This window comes from Micropterus dolomieu, linkage group LG20 (genome assembly GCF_021292245.1).
Source record: "Micropterus dolomieu isolate WLL.071019.BEF.003 ecotype Adirondacks linkage group LG20, ASM2129224v1, whole genome shotgun sequence".
Taxonomy (NCBI): Eukaryota; Metazoa; Chordata; class Actinopteri; order Centrarchiformes; family Centrarchidae; genus Micropterus; species Micropterus dolomieu.
In genome coordinates this window covers 23,937,034-23,952,033 of record NC_060169.1, presented here as the reverse complement: position 1 = coordinate 23,952,033, position 15,000 = coordinate 23,937,034, and the positions used below count along the sequence as shown (strand labels likewise).

The following is a 15,000-nucleotide window of genomic DNA, read 5'->3' as shown; positions in this document are numbered from 1 at the left end:
TACGGCTTTGCCTAAAATGCCTAACAGCTTTCACAGCAATAAGAGGTGCGAAAATATGGAGATTCGGTCACTCAGCAACAACTTCTGGTTACAGTTTCTTTTTGGCCAAATTTTCTGTTCTCTCCCTCTGAACATGACAAAAGAGGAGGGAAGACTAAATCATGCCTGCATGTGTGCTAGTTCAGCAGGGCAGATATAACATGAGATAAGTTGATCTACAGGAGAAACGTATGTGAAAGCAACACAGAATGAGAGCTGCACCGCATTAGATTCTGTAATACTTAAAGATTTTGAATTGTTACCTGCCACCTGAATTTTGTGTTTCCCTTTACATAAATAAAAACATTTCCCCAGACACCAACTCATATATTGTAGCTTTGATGATTTCTATTAAATACTGTTAAATTATCGTCACGTCTCGTTCTCGTGACACCAATATGGTGCATCGCCACATCTCGTGAGCTAAGCGTATCATCACTTACCTAATCTGAGCCCTTATGTCCCCACTACTTTTCAACACAAAGTGACGCCCTTGCGTGTTGGTATCTTTCTCTTGTTGCAGTAGACAAATGCAAAAAAGACCCCTCTCACACTGTCTCATGTGCATTTCACTGCTTGTGTATCCTTCTCACCTTTTTTACCCCTGACCAGTTTGTATGCCTGAAAATGTTTTTCAGCTATATATTCACCAGGTGTGGGAAGGCTGCGTATTGCCTTGTTAGCAGACTGGTAATAGGCAGAGGTTGAGAGATCATATGTGGTCAATACCTCTCTGTTGTGTCTGTGAGAAAAGCTGAGAAAGACTGAGTGAGAGAACAACTGTGGAAAAAATGTGAAGAAAGAAAAAAATGGATGATAGTGAGAAGGAGAGAAAGATAAATTGTGATTTTTAAAGGAAAGAACTGAGGGAAATGTAAGAAATGTTAAAAAAGACAGTGAGATAGAGTGTGAGTGTGTGAGAGAGTGACTGAGGGTGAGAGACTGTGAGAAAGGTTGAGGAAAGCTGCAGGTTGCCAACCAAACAATATCAGCAGATTTATTCCCTGACCTCACCTAACACTATCTGACACACACACACACACACACACACACACACACACACAGAGCTGCAAAAATACCCACACATGTGCATAGTCACAAATCCTGATGGACACATGTTGTGTTGAGAGGTCAAATTCACTATAGCTAGCTTAACTAAATAAAATGCTATTTGTTTTATCCCAATTTGTTTCCTTTTACTCAGATTTCTTTTCAGTCTTCAGTAATCTTAATGTGTTAGTGATTAATTGATGGCACCAATGCTGTTTTGTTGAGTGTGCAATGTAGAGAATAGTAGGAAAGATTGGAGTGAGGGAAGATGCAGAAGAGAGGTTGATATTTCATAGATTGTGATGCAAATTTTGAACCTACTGCATGGTTTTCAATTTTACATTAATTTCACAACACACTTTTAAAACCAGTGGTGAATTATGATACAGATTATTACAACTCCCCTTTGATTTAGTTTTTCAAAAGTGGACATACATCACACTGCCAATCGACAGCATATAAATCTTATAATAAATGTGATAGATTAGCCACAGTGGCTAATTGTGTGCTAACACACACTCATCAGTCATTCAAAAACTGGCTATTAATGGGAGGAACCAAGAAGGGAATCCATCACTTTTTAAAATGGCCTCCCTCTGCTACCATGCCAGGAGGGTTGAGTTACTCTCAGGGATTTGTAAGAATTGCAGAACTATTTATAAAACATGTTTTAGTGCTTTAGCACTTGTTATATTTTGGAATGATCTACTTGTGTTATTATGTTATTCTCAAAATCTTAGGAAAACTTGCAGATACTTTGGATTTTGTATAGCACAAAAAATATATCAAGGTCCATCATTTACAAAACATGTACCTGTTTCAAAACAGTATTGATACAGCACTGTATTTTACAAAGTTAGGTTGAAATAAATACACAACCCTGCCCCCTTAGAAGTGACCTATAATTTTCTCATGACTATACAACATATTTGCTTGAATATGTCTTCAACAATCACATCACATTTAAAAGGGCAGTGGATATATTTTGATCACCAAGACACAATCAGCAGCTCCCACAATCCCTTATTAGAATACATAAAAAACAATGGCACAACAATAGTTTAGCATTAATGAAGCAGACAAAACATTTTTAGTTTAGTATGTATAGCAAAGATTAAGTTCATACTGCTCTTTTTTTCACATTTTGTAATGGATAGTTGACTTTTTTCTATTGATATATACTGTCTCTTGTCGTCGCCCCCCCCCTCTCTCTCTCTGGTGAGGATGACCTTCCTGTTCTAAATATAAAAAAGGAGACACTTCTATCTTACAAACGAAACTGTGTGTACATTATATGCGTGTGTGTGTGTCGTGTAAGACACCTTAGCTCTCAGCATTGTGTTTTTCATCTGCAAGTAGAGGGAAACACAATGAAAAAGGCACACGTGCAGATACAAACAGAGCAATCTGGTGCAGTCACAGTCTCATAATCTTATTTTAGTTTTTCTGTTTTAATGGAGCCGTTGTACATTAAATGACACTGCACTGTCCCATCAATTTATACTCTTCTTCTACATAACAAACACTCAGTTAATACGTGAAACCAATGAAATTCAAACAGTCCTGATAACATCTTAATACACAGTATATTTAACAGTAACTGTCCGTGGTCAAAAAAGATGACGGTTCTTTTTGAAAGATATATAGATAAGTATATAAATAAATATAAAATGTCTAAATGTGCACTGTAATATTGCTATGGTAATATAAGCTACATTAAAAGTAAATGAAGAAATATGTCAACCAAAGTAGTGGTGTGGTTCTTTTTATGTGTTTTTAACAATAGATGTTTGTGGTACAGAGGCAGTTAGGTTAGTTAAACAGGAACGTTGAAATACCACCGCCCTTATGTGTAATCTGTAAATAACCTTGATACTACGGCTATGTTACAAATATAATGGAGAAAAAAATTTCCCCCTTAAATTAGGTAAATTAGATATTAAAGCAACATTCTCATCCCTGAAATCTGAACGCAAGTACAGTGCTATAAATGTATTTTGTTATTTACTCTCTCCTGATTCTTCTCTCCCTCTCCAGGTGGTCACGTCCCTCTCAGGTCAATGGCGTTTTGGAGTTCTATTCCATCTTCCTGTCACATGATGGTGCAGAGCCTGTGCTAGCCTATAACAGCACAGAACATTTTGAAGACCACACCCTCCGTAACCTAACCCCCGGAACTGATTACACAATCACAGTCGCTGTGAGTCCCTTACTATTTCATGTTTTTGATTTGCATTGTCACATTCATCCATACATTAATGTGTTGGTGTGTTTATGTCAGGCCTGCACAGGAGGTGGGTGTACCTTAAGCCCTCCCAGCCAGGCTCAGACTGAGGAGAGCACCCCAGAGAGTGTTCCTGCACCGCTGGTCACCCCTTTGTCCCCACATGCACTCAATGTCAGCTGGACACCTCCTGACACTCCAAATGGTGAGAGGACACACGCTTAATCTGGCATATACAGACAGATCAGCCAAAAACATTCAAATGTACATAAACATTTATCCACACTGACATTTAGAATAATGTCAAATTTGAGCCAAATGCACATAGACACACACAATATTTCAATCCATATGACAATGTTTTTTAAATAATTGTTTTTTTAATGGAAACTAGTGAGAGATGATTGTGCAAGAGATAGAGTGATAACTGTTTTATAGTTACAGAAAAGAAAAACCAAAAGGAGAGGGCAAAAGGACTCAATGAGAAAGGGGAGAGAAACAAAGACTGGGGAGAAAACATACAATTTGAGACAGAGACTAACAGAGACCGGGAGTGAGAGGGCAGTGCTTCACCAAGCTCCTTTAAGTGGATGAAAAGTGCTCCCTTTTGACTGAATAGAGAACTGCAGGCTGGAAGCACATGGGCTCACATTGACCACCTTTCTCTCAATGTTCGCTATTCTCCTTACCTTCATGTAATTTACTTACAGCCAAATAATATCCATTCCACAGAGTTGGACCGAGATGTATTTTGCGTATTTGGGATCTGAATTTGAAATCTATCGAAGATCTAGATGTAGATCTTTTTCTTTCTTTTTTTTCATAACTATTTTCTGTCAGCAGATGTTTTTGAGTAAAGAGATTCAAAGTTACCTGTAGAATAGTTTCCTGCACAAAACAGTTTTGGAATAGCTTGAATTAAAATTTATGCAGAGTTTAACTAAACAATATGCTAATGTGTTTCAGTGAGGAAGAGCAATGAAGCATCATCAATCAGTATACTTTTATTTGAATTACTGGTACAATATTTGCAAAACCTCAAAATATTGCATAATAATGTCTAATACAATAAAAAACAAGTGCTTGCTCTGGGTCATCTTGCTTTGACAGTGTTTTATAATCCACTTGTGTTTTGTTTTTTTATATATTTTTTCCTATATATGGAAATATATCACTAACCAACTTAGCATTCAGTAACATTAACCGAGAATACCAAGAAGAAGAACAATGCACCTTCAAAAGGCAATGAAACATGGAGTACCATGGAGTAGGAAACTATGTCTTTTAAAAAAAAGTCCACCGTGAACGGCAACATCTCCAGTTCGAGTCCAGCTGGGGACTGTTGTTGCATCTTTCTCTCCCACACCATCACTCTACTGTCTGTAATAAAGGGACAGAAAGGCAATGAAACACATTATTATGAAATTTGAATACTCACTGTATAAGCATTCAGATGTCCTCTCAAAGGGACATATATAACACATCTTGAAATCACTAAAATAAAGTAGGTTCAAGTAACATTATCTACCACATACTATACTGAAAATGTTGTATTTTTTACAAAAAAAATATCAACATAAATTATCTAGGACTATATTAACAAATGCACATCTTATGAAACCAAATGAATTGAGTGATGAAAACCATCTGAGGATTTCCCACCCCATTTCACAGTCTCTAACATACAACACACAGCCACATATTATCGAATGTTACTGCCATGCTCATTAAACTATGTGTAATTCCTTAATGCGTGTGTGTGCAATGTGAATCGTGTGTGTTTTACGCTTAATGCCACATGAGTGCATTTCGCACCATAAACCCTGTGATGTGTGTGCATATTAGCTTGGATAAATTACTTAAAGCTTTTCTCATCTGATGACAGAAATTTATAACAAGAAGACACTTAATCATGCTTACCCGATTATCTCATGCTTAAAAAGCTTTAATTTTTGCTTAAAAGGGGAGAAGAGCTCAGTGCCTTTTTTTTCCATTTACTCTTTTTTTTACAAATGCACGGCAACAATGACGATGATGATGGTGATGGGTTCCAGAAGAGTGAGATTCTGTGTCTTTCTCTCTCCCCCCTTCTCCCCAATTCCGCAGGGATTTGTGGGGGATAATCCTCTCGGGGATTAGGTCGGGGCAACACGCAGACAAAGAGGGGAAATAAGCCTGTTATGCATTCACTGCTTCATTTCCCAACCTGTCTTTATTACAACCTGTACTGATATGGGCTTATTCACACAAGCACACAGAGACGTCCGCACACATACACACACACACACTCACACACGCATGTGATTGGCCACATTAAGAGCTTCCCAGATGTAGTTGGGGTCCGTGGGGTTTTTGTGTCTTCATTTCCCTGATAGGTGTGTATATCTGTATTGAGCAATAATAAAACCCACACATGATTAAAGCAGAATAGACTCTTAGTTCAGCACTGATCTTTTGAGCCCCCTGTATGCATTTTTATTAAGGAAAAGCACATTTGGCACCGTACTGTTTCATTTTTTTATTAGGTCGATGTAATGTAATGTAATTATTGTGCCTGTGTGTGTGTGTGTGTGTGTGTGTGTACGGGCACGTGTGAGTTCCCATCTTAGTGTGTGTGTATCTTTGTGTGCATGTGGGCAGTGTCCATGCGGATGACTTTGTGTGTCCACACCTATTTGCACCCACATTTATATGTGTGTTCGCTCTAGTTCTACTGTCCTTCTGAGAGCCTTTATCCTTGTCACACCTATGGTTACATTTGTCGTCTCAGTGCTGTTTTCATCATCGGATCACACTACGACACATTGACTGGCAGGTCTGGAGCCCCTAAGTCAGTTTTCATTTGCATCGTAATCCAGTGACCCAGACTACATCCCAACATAGCAAAGCTCACTTTGTGATTGGGATTCCTCATAGTCTGGATGCCAAGGGTGCCAGAAATAGGGGGTCCAAGGGGCTATTGCCCTCTCCAAACACACACACACACACACACACACACACACATTTTACACCCCTGTCCCACATTCTTTTTAAGTCATTTCCTCACAAATGCCCCTATATTGCAACACTTTATAACGTTTCAATCATTCCCGCCCACCCCACATCTACCGCACTCTGATTTTAATCTTTGTAGCTGTCTGCACCAGCTCCATGCAGTCTCGTGTCTCAGCTATGTCTCACTGGCATTTAGATAATACGCACATAAACGCGAAGTTGATGCCCAATAAAAAGGCTGCTTTCTGGCTCTGCCTACTGGTGGACTGCAAATGTAGCTTTTTTTAGTGTTTGTTATGTGTCTGTTCAGAACATTATGGTTTGTGTCATTAATGCTATATAGTTATATTATAGTTTTAACCATTAATGAGGTAGCTGTTATATTTGTTCACACCAGTTGTATTTTAACACTTTTTACTGCCCTCCCACACTTCTGAATTAAGTCATATAAATCTTTGGTTCATTGAAGTGAATTGATGCGACACATTGGTTATGTTTACACTCAAGGACATTTATGTACAGAGATACTCATGTGCAGTAAACGTCTTTTTAAGACATTAAACTAAAACTAGTTTACAGTGACTCAGGAAAGCTCCAGTCATTAGTGGGCTGGCTAAAATGTCTGGCTTACTGTGGCATGAAAACAGTTTGCTCGTTTCATTTTTATATTTCTTCTGTTTCTCATACATGTCATAACCACATGTTTTCTTTTGACAGGCATTATAACCAGCTATGGTCTCTGGCTGGATGGAGTTCTCATTTTAAACTCCAGTTCCTCCCAGAGGTTCTTCATGGTGGAAGGACTTTCTCCATGGAGCCGACATGTACTCAGGCTGCAGGCCTGCACGGCGCAGGGCTGTGGCAAGGGACCAATGGTCAGTGAATGTCTTGCTATTAACCACACTAATTAATTTATTAATACGAGAAACAGCAAGATCCTTTATGAGATCTCTGAAAAAGTCATTGCTGTGGTGTTGCATATTCTAGTGACCACTGGTATTACTAAAACCTCTTTGTCCTTGACAGTTCTGTAGAAATATTGTTTTTCTCTTTACTTCGGAGCTTACTTCTCAGGCTTACTGCAGTGTTTTTTTCACATGAACTGTAGTTGCTGCTACTAAAATGTGGATAAAATGAAGATAAATCTAAAACTACTTCTGTTATATACAGCATTTTTCTCTTGACCTACCAAAAACTTAGTATTTAGAGCAGCAAAAGTAAAAGCTTGATAAAATTCTCATTGGATGAATCTTATCAGTTGGTGAAACAAAATGGCTAAAACAGCAAGCCGATATTTTTATAATGCAGATTATCACTGCACTAACTAACCAACACACAAAAACATAGGTACACATGTGGGAGTGCCTACTCAGACATTTACAAAGTGGTTGTGTGTGTGTGTGTGTGTGCGTGCGTGTGTGTGTGCGTGTGTGTGCGTGCGTGTGTGTGTGTGTGCGTGTGTGTCACTGGGCGTCATAAAGGTGATCGATTCTCTTGGCTCAATAACGAGGGTTGGCGTGGCGACAGTGACATTTGGTAGGAAATGCCACTCCACCCTCAACGATGTCTCTGACGACAGGCCATATTTTGGGACATTTTTCCAATATGGACGCCATGTTTAGTCAAACACCAGGAAAACTGCTGACACAGCAGAACAGGAGGAGAGGAAGGTGGGAAGGGGAGGGGTGAGAACAGGATGAAGAAGTGAAGAGGAAGAGATGACAAGATGGACAGGAAAAGGAGAATAAAGGTGGGCAGCAGAGGAGAGGAGAGTGAGACAGGAGGAAATGAGACAGAAGAAGAGAGCGGGTTGACGGTGGAAAGAGAGAAGGTGAAGTGAAATTAGAGAAGAAGATGAGAGGCATGTGGCAGGAGAGAGAGAAGGAGGTATAAGAAAAGAGGATAGAAAACTAAAGGCAGAAGTAGTGCTGGCCAGTTGTGTAGAGCAGTTTAATTTTAAACCAAAACTTGTTAAAGTGTTATATTTTAACCCCTTAATTAATCCACTCCATGAAATATAATACCATTGTGAACCTTATCAAGTGGGGGCAGATTTTATTCTAGGTTTTTTATATATTTCAAAATGAAATCTATAGCAGTTGGATGGATGAGTGTGAGTAGAATTATAGTAAAATATAGTAAAGTACTGTGTATACTGTAGTTTATTGTGCACATGCTACATGTTTGTTCTTTTGAACGTTAAGTGTGCTTGGGTGTCTTTCCTTTTTTCCTTTAAATCAGGTGGAGATGCGAACATTAGAGATGGCCCCAGAAGGCCCCATACTGCTGGAACTAACAAATCAGAGCTCTCGATCGGTCCGAGCCTGCTGGACAGCCCCACCTAGACCGAATGGGAACCTCAGCTACACACTGTATTACAAAAGCAAAGGTAATAGGGATGCACCGAATGTTCAGCCACCGAAATCAATCAGCCGAAATGCAAAAGAAGCACTTTCGGTGTTCGGTCTAATATGTCAAAAGACCAAATAAATTTTACTGAACAATTACGTTACGAACAATGTCGGTAGTGTGGAAGCATTTTAAAGTATCCGAGAAAGACGCAAAAATTGCTGTTTGCAGACACTATTCTGCTGAATTGTCTCCTAGCAGATCCTCTCCATCTGACTTCTTAGAAAAGGGAGGTGTCTATACAGTATGGAAATAAGATTAATTGGATTATATTAACAGAAAGTATAAAACATATTACATGTGTCCATTAAAAGTAAATGGACACATGTAATTTACTTTACTGGACCCTCTTGGGCCTCAGACCCACCCACCATAGTCTCTCCAAATCCTGTGGGAAATACTGAGTAAAAAGCACATTTTGGCTTCTTAATTTATGCAGTGGTAAAAAAAAAGGCAAAAATGTGAATGTCCTTGTTTGGTGTTCAGTAAATTTTTTCATTATACAGTATTTGGTTTTGGCTTCGGCCAAGAATTTTCAATTCGGTGCATCCCTAAAAGGTAACACACATAGAGCTTAACTTTTTCTCTCTGTCACACACACACACACACACACACACACACACACACACACACACACACACACCACATAAACGTTAATCCTGAACAAACAGTAGCTCACATACATAAAAACACATATTCTTGTACATATGCATAGGTTATACACAGTGTCATATGTATACTAGTACCATAGTCTGCCTCATTTGTTTTCAAATTTGAATGCATTTATCACACATTCGCTGACTAGGCAGACAAAAAGGCTGATAATGCCTTAAAGACAGCCTCAGTTGCCCACTAACCCTCTACAGATACAGCTATCCATTACATACATTGCTGTTAAGTTGATCATATTAATCACATAGGATTTAGGGGAAACCATACCATATCATTACTTCAACCTCAAAACTAAGCTAAAAAGGGGTGTCTTAACTTGTTGCTTAACTCCAATGCTCGCAGGTCAGACTGTCCTGGAGGCAAAGTGACTGTGATCAATACACTGAAACAGTTTATCAGTATGGATATGATTATTACATTAAGTGGTCATTGACCTTTTTCACAGCAGATGTTTTGACTTGTCAGAACAGGAAAATACAGCAAACATTTCTTGTCATCAGTAGTAATTCTCAAGTCACGTCAAATCTTTTTTTGCTCATATGTGCCCCAAATCAAATCAGTCTGAACAGCACAAGTCAAGTGGATTCTGATCTTTTCCAACCACTTTCTTTGCCACTTTCATAAGTAGTCCAAATCAGATTTTTTGAAATGCGACCAGAGTCTGGACAGTCAGATCGGAATTCATGTGACTCTCGTCACTTTAGAGGGACCGTCATCACAATTCTGCACTAGTAGCAGCCGTCGCTCTACAAAAAGCCATAATAAAAAATAAAAAATTGGGCTCTCTTTCTTCTTGTCCTTGTTATCATTTGCTCACAAATCCCCATACTTTCATACTAACATCTGGCCTCCATGTTTACTTCTGTACTACAGCGTTCTGAGCGTAACGTCGTATTATTCTTTTGCTCATGTGAGTCACTTTCAGGCTGTGGCAAGTGTGATGGGGGGCCACATTTAAAAAATAATGTGAACGGTCAATAAAAAATATCAGATCTGGGCAGTAAATTGGAACTGAGCACTAAGGCCTGCAGTCTGAACTTAGTGCTGTGGTGAAATAAATGCATACTTGTTCTTATATAGGGATCATTATGATACTGTATGTTTTCCTAGAATCATATTAAATTATATTCATTCTCCTTAGACATAAAACATAATACATGAGCCACTGCTACTTTCCTGTGAGCACAATTAATATTATTGCCAATTTCAATAGTTTTTTTTTTTTATTAAGGTTTTTAAAGATGAGTAGAAACTCCTTACAAACAATGCCAACTTAGAATGAAAGTCAAGCATGAAATGAGAAAGCAAACGAAGGAGTAATCAAACTAGAGTGGTGTACAAAAGGCGAGGGTTTCTTATAATGCCAGTGACTTGTGAGAGGAGATGATATAGGAGTCTAGAGCAAGTCAGTGGTATGAAGATATGAAGAGAAGGAAGAACAAAGACAAGTAGATAGATGTTTCAGAAAATATTGCAAAACAACATAAGACATGAAGAACAACAAAACAGAAGAGGAGAACTGGACATGGAAAGAAAAAGGCGAAGAAGAAAATTGAACAAGATGAGAACAGGAGCATGGGGAAACAGAACACACACACTCATCCTTTAACTAACACATATTCACCAAGTGCTCGCTCTCTCTCTCTCTCTCTCTCTCTCTCTCTCTCTGTCACACACATGCAGACTTTGATCTGTGCCTCACAGAGGAACAGACAGATTAAAATGAGTGGAGAGAAGGATAGAAGAGGTGTGGAGGAAAGAGAGAAATTATGTTTCGCTCTAGTTACCCACAACCCCTTGTTTCTTTGATACACACTGCCTTCACCAGTTCACACAGAGCTGATATGTGTGTGTGTGTCCATCTAAATATATTGAATAGGTTCACATAGTGTAATTTTCTGATCCTTTTTCTTTGACTATCCTTGCATAACCTCAATATGGAGACCTCTCTCTTTTGATCACCCTCAGTTAATCTCAGTCAGTATTCCTCTCTCTTGAACTCTCATTCATTCTCCTCTACTTTCCTTCTGTTATTGTATCAATCCTTTATGAATCACTTTTCTGCTATCACATGTGTGCAAGACATTACTGTCCTCCTCCTCACTAGATATACACCATGCTTAGCCTAAGACCTTACATGTCTCTCTTTGTCTGATTCGCTCTGTCTCTTAGATGGTGATGGTGTGTTGGATGGAAGTACAGCGGCAGGAAGCTGGTTGACTGTAACTGACCTACGTCCTTACAGCAACTACAGCTTTTGGATCAGATGTTGTAACACACAGGGTTGTGTTGAGAGCCTCCCACTCAATGTTACTATGCCCCCAGCAGGTAAACACACCTTACAAACTTGATTTTCACCAGTAACAGCCACCATATAATCTGTATGTTACACATGCACAGAACCTAATTAAGGACTACTAGTCAATCAGAAGCAGAGTAGGGAGGGTCCTGAAAAGCCAGTAAACATGGCTTCAGTTTAGATGTATATGTTCCCCTTACCAGCTTAGCAACATAGACTGGAGCAAGAGTTTCAGACTGGTGAATAATTTTTTTTTTTTTTAAATGAGCTCTCTCTCTACATCACAATAACAACTTTATGTCTGTTGACTGCCTAGACGATAACTAATGTTTGGAAGGGAGAGGAGAGGCAGCAGGCGGACGTCTTGTCACTGTGTGCTTTTCCACCGGTGTTTTTGAGGGCATGTCGGATTAGCCGCTAGCCGAGCATTATGATGCGCGTTTTCTTGTGACGTCACAAGAAAGCGGGAGAAAATGCTGGACTACAAACGAGCTGTTTTCAGGCAGTTCAGGAGCAGTTTTTTCTGTGGGAGATAGGAACTCCCTTTGGGGTGGACTTTTTCACTTTGCAAACCTATTACATGCACAAAAAAAGTTATATAACTCAATAAAGGAGAGGGAAAAAGCATAATATGACCTCTTTATGTGGCTATAATTGTAGGTTTTGTTCTAACTCAAGGCATGAACCATTGTACCATTTTAATCTTATTACTCTGATTTTAATTGCTATTCTTGTGAACTGGAAAGGTTCATTTTTATAGCTACAAAAGAAAATAAAACAGCTGTGATAAACACAGACACACACATGTTGTTGACTTTACTTAATGGTCTCAACACATTTCTGATTTACACAGTGTGTGTGCGTGTGTGTGTGTGTGTGTGTGTGTGTGTGTGTGTGTGTGTGTGTGTGTGTGTGTTTGCATTTCTGCAGAAGTTAGGCTGATTGTGAATACTGATAAATGTCAAATCTGATCAGAGCAGTCTGGAGATAATGGTAACCAGGCAGCAACACACAAATTTATAGACATACATTTTACCACTTCAGCTAATGTTGACAAAAGTGTTGAATACACATGCACACATACCACATCCATTTCTCAGAGAACAACAAAAGACAGACTTCGGAAAGTTCTACTGTTCAAGTTCAAAACAAAGGCATAAGAAAGTATAAATTTTAAATACCAGACGTTTCCTCTCTTTCTATCTCTCTTTCTACCTCTGTGCCTCTGGCATCTCTTTAGACTTCTTTAAGGCAAACTGTCTTGATGCGTCCTTGTTCTATGAAAGAACAGAGAGAAGATAGTGGAGCAAGAGACAGAAGAGCAGAGGAGGAGGAGAGCAGAGAGAGAGAAGTGAACATAAAAGTGCATAGTTTAAAACGATTAGTGACACCTCTGATATTGTACCTGCTAACACACCATGAAAGAGACACAGGCTCACCAACAGTGTGTGTCTTTGTGATGTATGTGTTTTGTGTGTGCGTGGCTGTATGTGTGTGTGTCAGAGAAGCAAAAATCATTGCATGTTTCAAGAACTACACACATATCTTATATCACAAATCTTTATTAGAAAGTAGAAAGTAGGGATGGACATTTAAAATATTTTATCAATTAACATTCAATTATGGATTTATTGAATATCTTATTGATCTTATTGAATAATTGATTAAATCCTTTTTTAGATTAACATATTTTTTAAAAAACACACTAAACTAAACTAAATGAAAAAAATCACTACAACCTCAGATCTACTAGTTGCATAGTGACTCGGACACAGATTGACACATTGGACATAAGGGTAGTGACAAAACTGCAAGCAGATTCAGAGGTGGGCCTTTAAGAAAAATACACACGCTCACACACACACAGATATGTTTTAGATGGGTCTTTGTGTGTCTGTTGCTGTGTATGTAATGAATGTGAATTAGAGTGATGATTAATGTTGGTGAACCACCACTAATGTTATTCCGAACCAATATTGAAAGACCATTTTGAGGCTTTTTACACATGATGTGTGTGTGTGTGTGTTTGAGCGCATGCGTGTGTGTGTGTTTGTTACAGCCATCTTTGGGATAAGATGTCTTCAGCAATCAGAGTTGTTGTAGTGGGATGAGAGCAGTGTGTTTGATTGAAGGGTCACTTTATACATCAGAGGGCCTACTCTTATTTCGCATAGTCAACACTACAGTCACTCTGATTTTCTCCTTCTGTTTGTTGTCCTTATCTCTATCATATTCTGGCTTTCCTCACACTTTCTCTGCTTCTGTTAAGAGCACAGCTATCATACTGAATCAAGATGTTTTTACTGATTTTCTAACACTAGCACTATGCTATCATGTTCAGCTGGAAAAGAGACGCACTATTGAGAGAGCGGGATCATAACGCTGTGCATGTTTGTGTGTTTGTGTGGTGTGAAAGAGATAGAGGGACATTGTAGTGGTTGTGTATCAGTAAATCTGGTGCCTCTTTGTGGCACTCTCACCCTCCTTTACAAGGGATATTTTATCTTTTGCTGTTGTGTTTTTCCCCTCTATTGTTCTCACCTTCTCTCTTCGCTCCTGTCTCCTCTTTACTCAATCATCTCTTTTATACTCCACTCTGAACAGAGCCATTCCTAGATGGAGGGCAGGTGTCATTCTTTGATTGATGAGCTTAATAATGTTACATCCTTTACACAAGTTACACAAGTTACATCCTTTTCCAATTTTTTTGCTGTCTTGTTTGTTTAACTCCTGTCTTCATTCCCTCCATCCATCCTTCATCACCTGTTCCTTCCTTCCATCTTTCTCTAATCATCTTCTCTCTCCCTTCATAGCCCCAGATGGGTTGTCACCTCCGAGGTTGGCCCATGCAACTAGTTCCAGTCTGAATGTATCCTGGTCCGCCCCGGCCCACTCCAATGCACCAGGCCCACTCCGTTACACCCTGCTAATGAGGACATCTGTACAGATGCCTGTGATAAAGTGAGAGAAAGCACAGACACAGTAGCTAAAAAAGTGAACAAGTTAGCACCCAATTGTCCACAACACATGCAAGTGGTCTGAGACAGAGACATGTGATAATAAACAGCATTAAGAGACTGACAGAAACACACACCACTCATACATATCACACACACACACACACATATGTATATATATATACATATATATATATATGTATATATACAGGTGCTGGTCATATAATTAGAATATCATCAAAAAGTGAAACATGTATAATGTATACATTCATTCCACACAGACTGATATATTTCAAGTGTTCATTCCTTTTAATTTTGATGATTATAACTGACAACTAATGAAAACCCCAAAATCA

The 15,000-nt window shown here is 38.9% G+C and overlaps 1 protein-coding gene across 1 annotated transcript in view; it reads left to right on the top strand.

The window, feature by feature from the left end:
• Positions 1-15,000, top strand: part of ush2a (Usher syndrome 2A (autosomal recessive, mild)) — a 162,560-nt gene that overhangs the window by 42,644 nt on the left and 104,916 nt on the right. The window contains exons 18-23 of the mRNA XM_046033282.1: positions 3,127-3,289; positions 3,371-3,518; positions 7,025-7,182; positions 8,549-8,696; positions 11,561-11,716; positions 14,501-14,648. Of these exons, the coding sequence (XP_045889238.1) occupies positions 3,127-3,289; positions 3,371-3,518; positions 7,025-7,182; positions 8,549-8,696; positions 11,561-11,716; positions 14,501-14,648 (921 nt within the window). The remainder of the gene's footprint in view (positions 1-3,126; positions 3,290-3,370; positions 3,519-7,024; positions 7,183-8,548; positions 8,697-11,560; positions 11,717-14,500; positions 14,649-15,000) is intronic.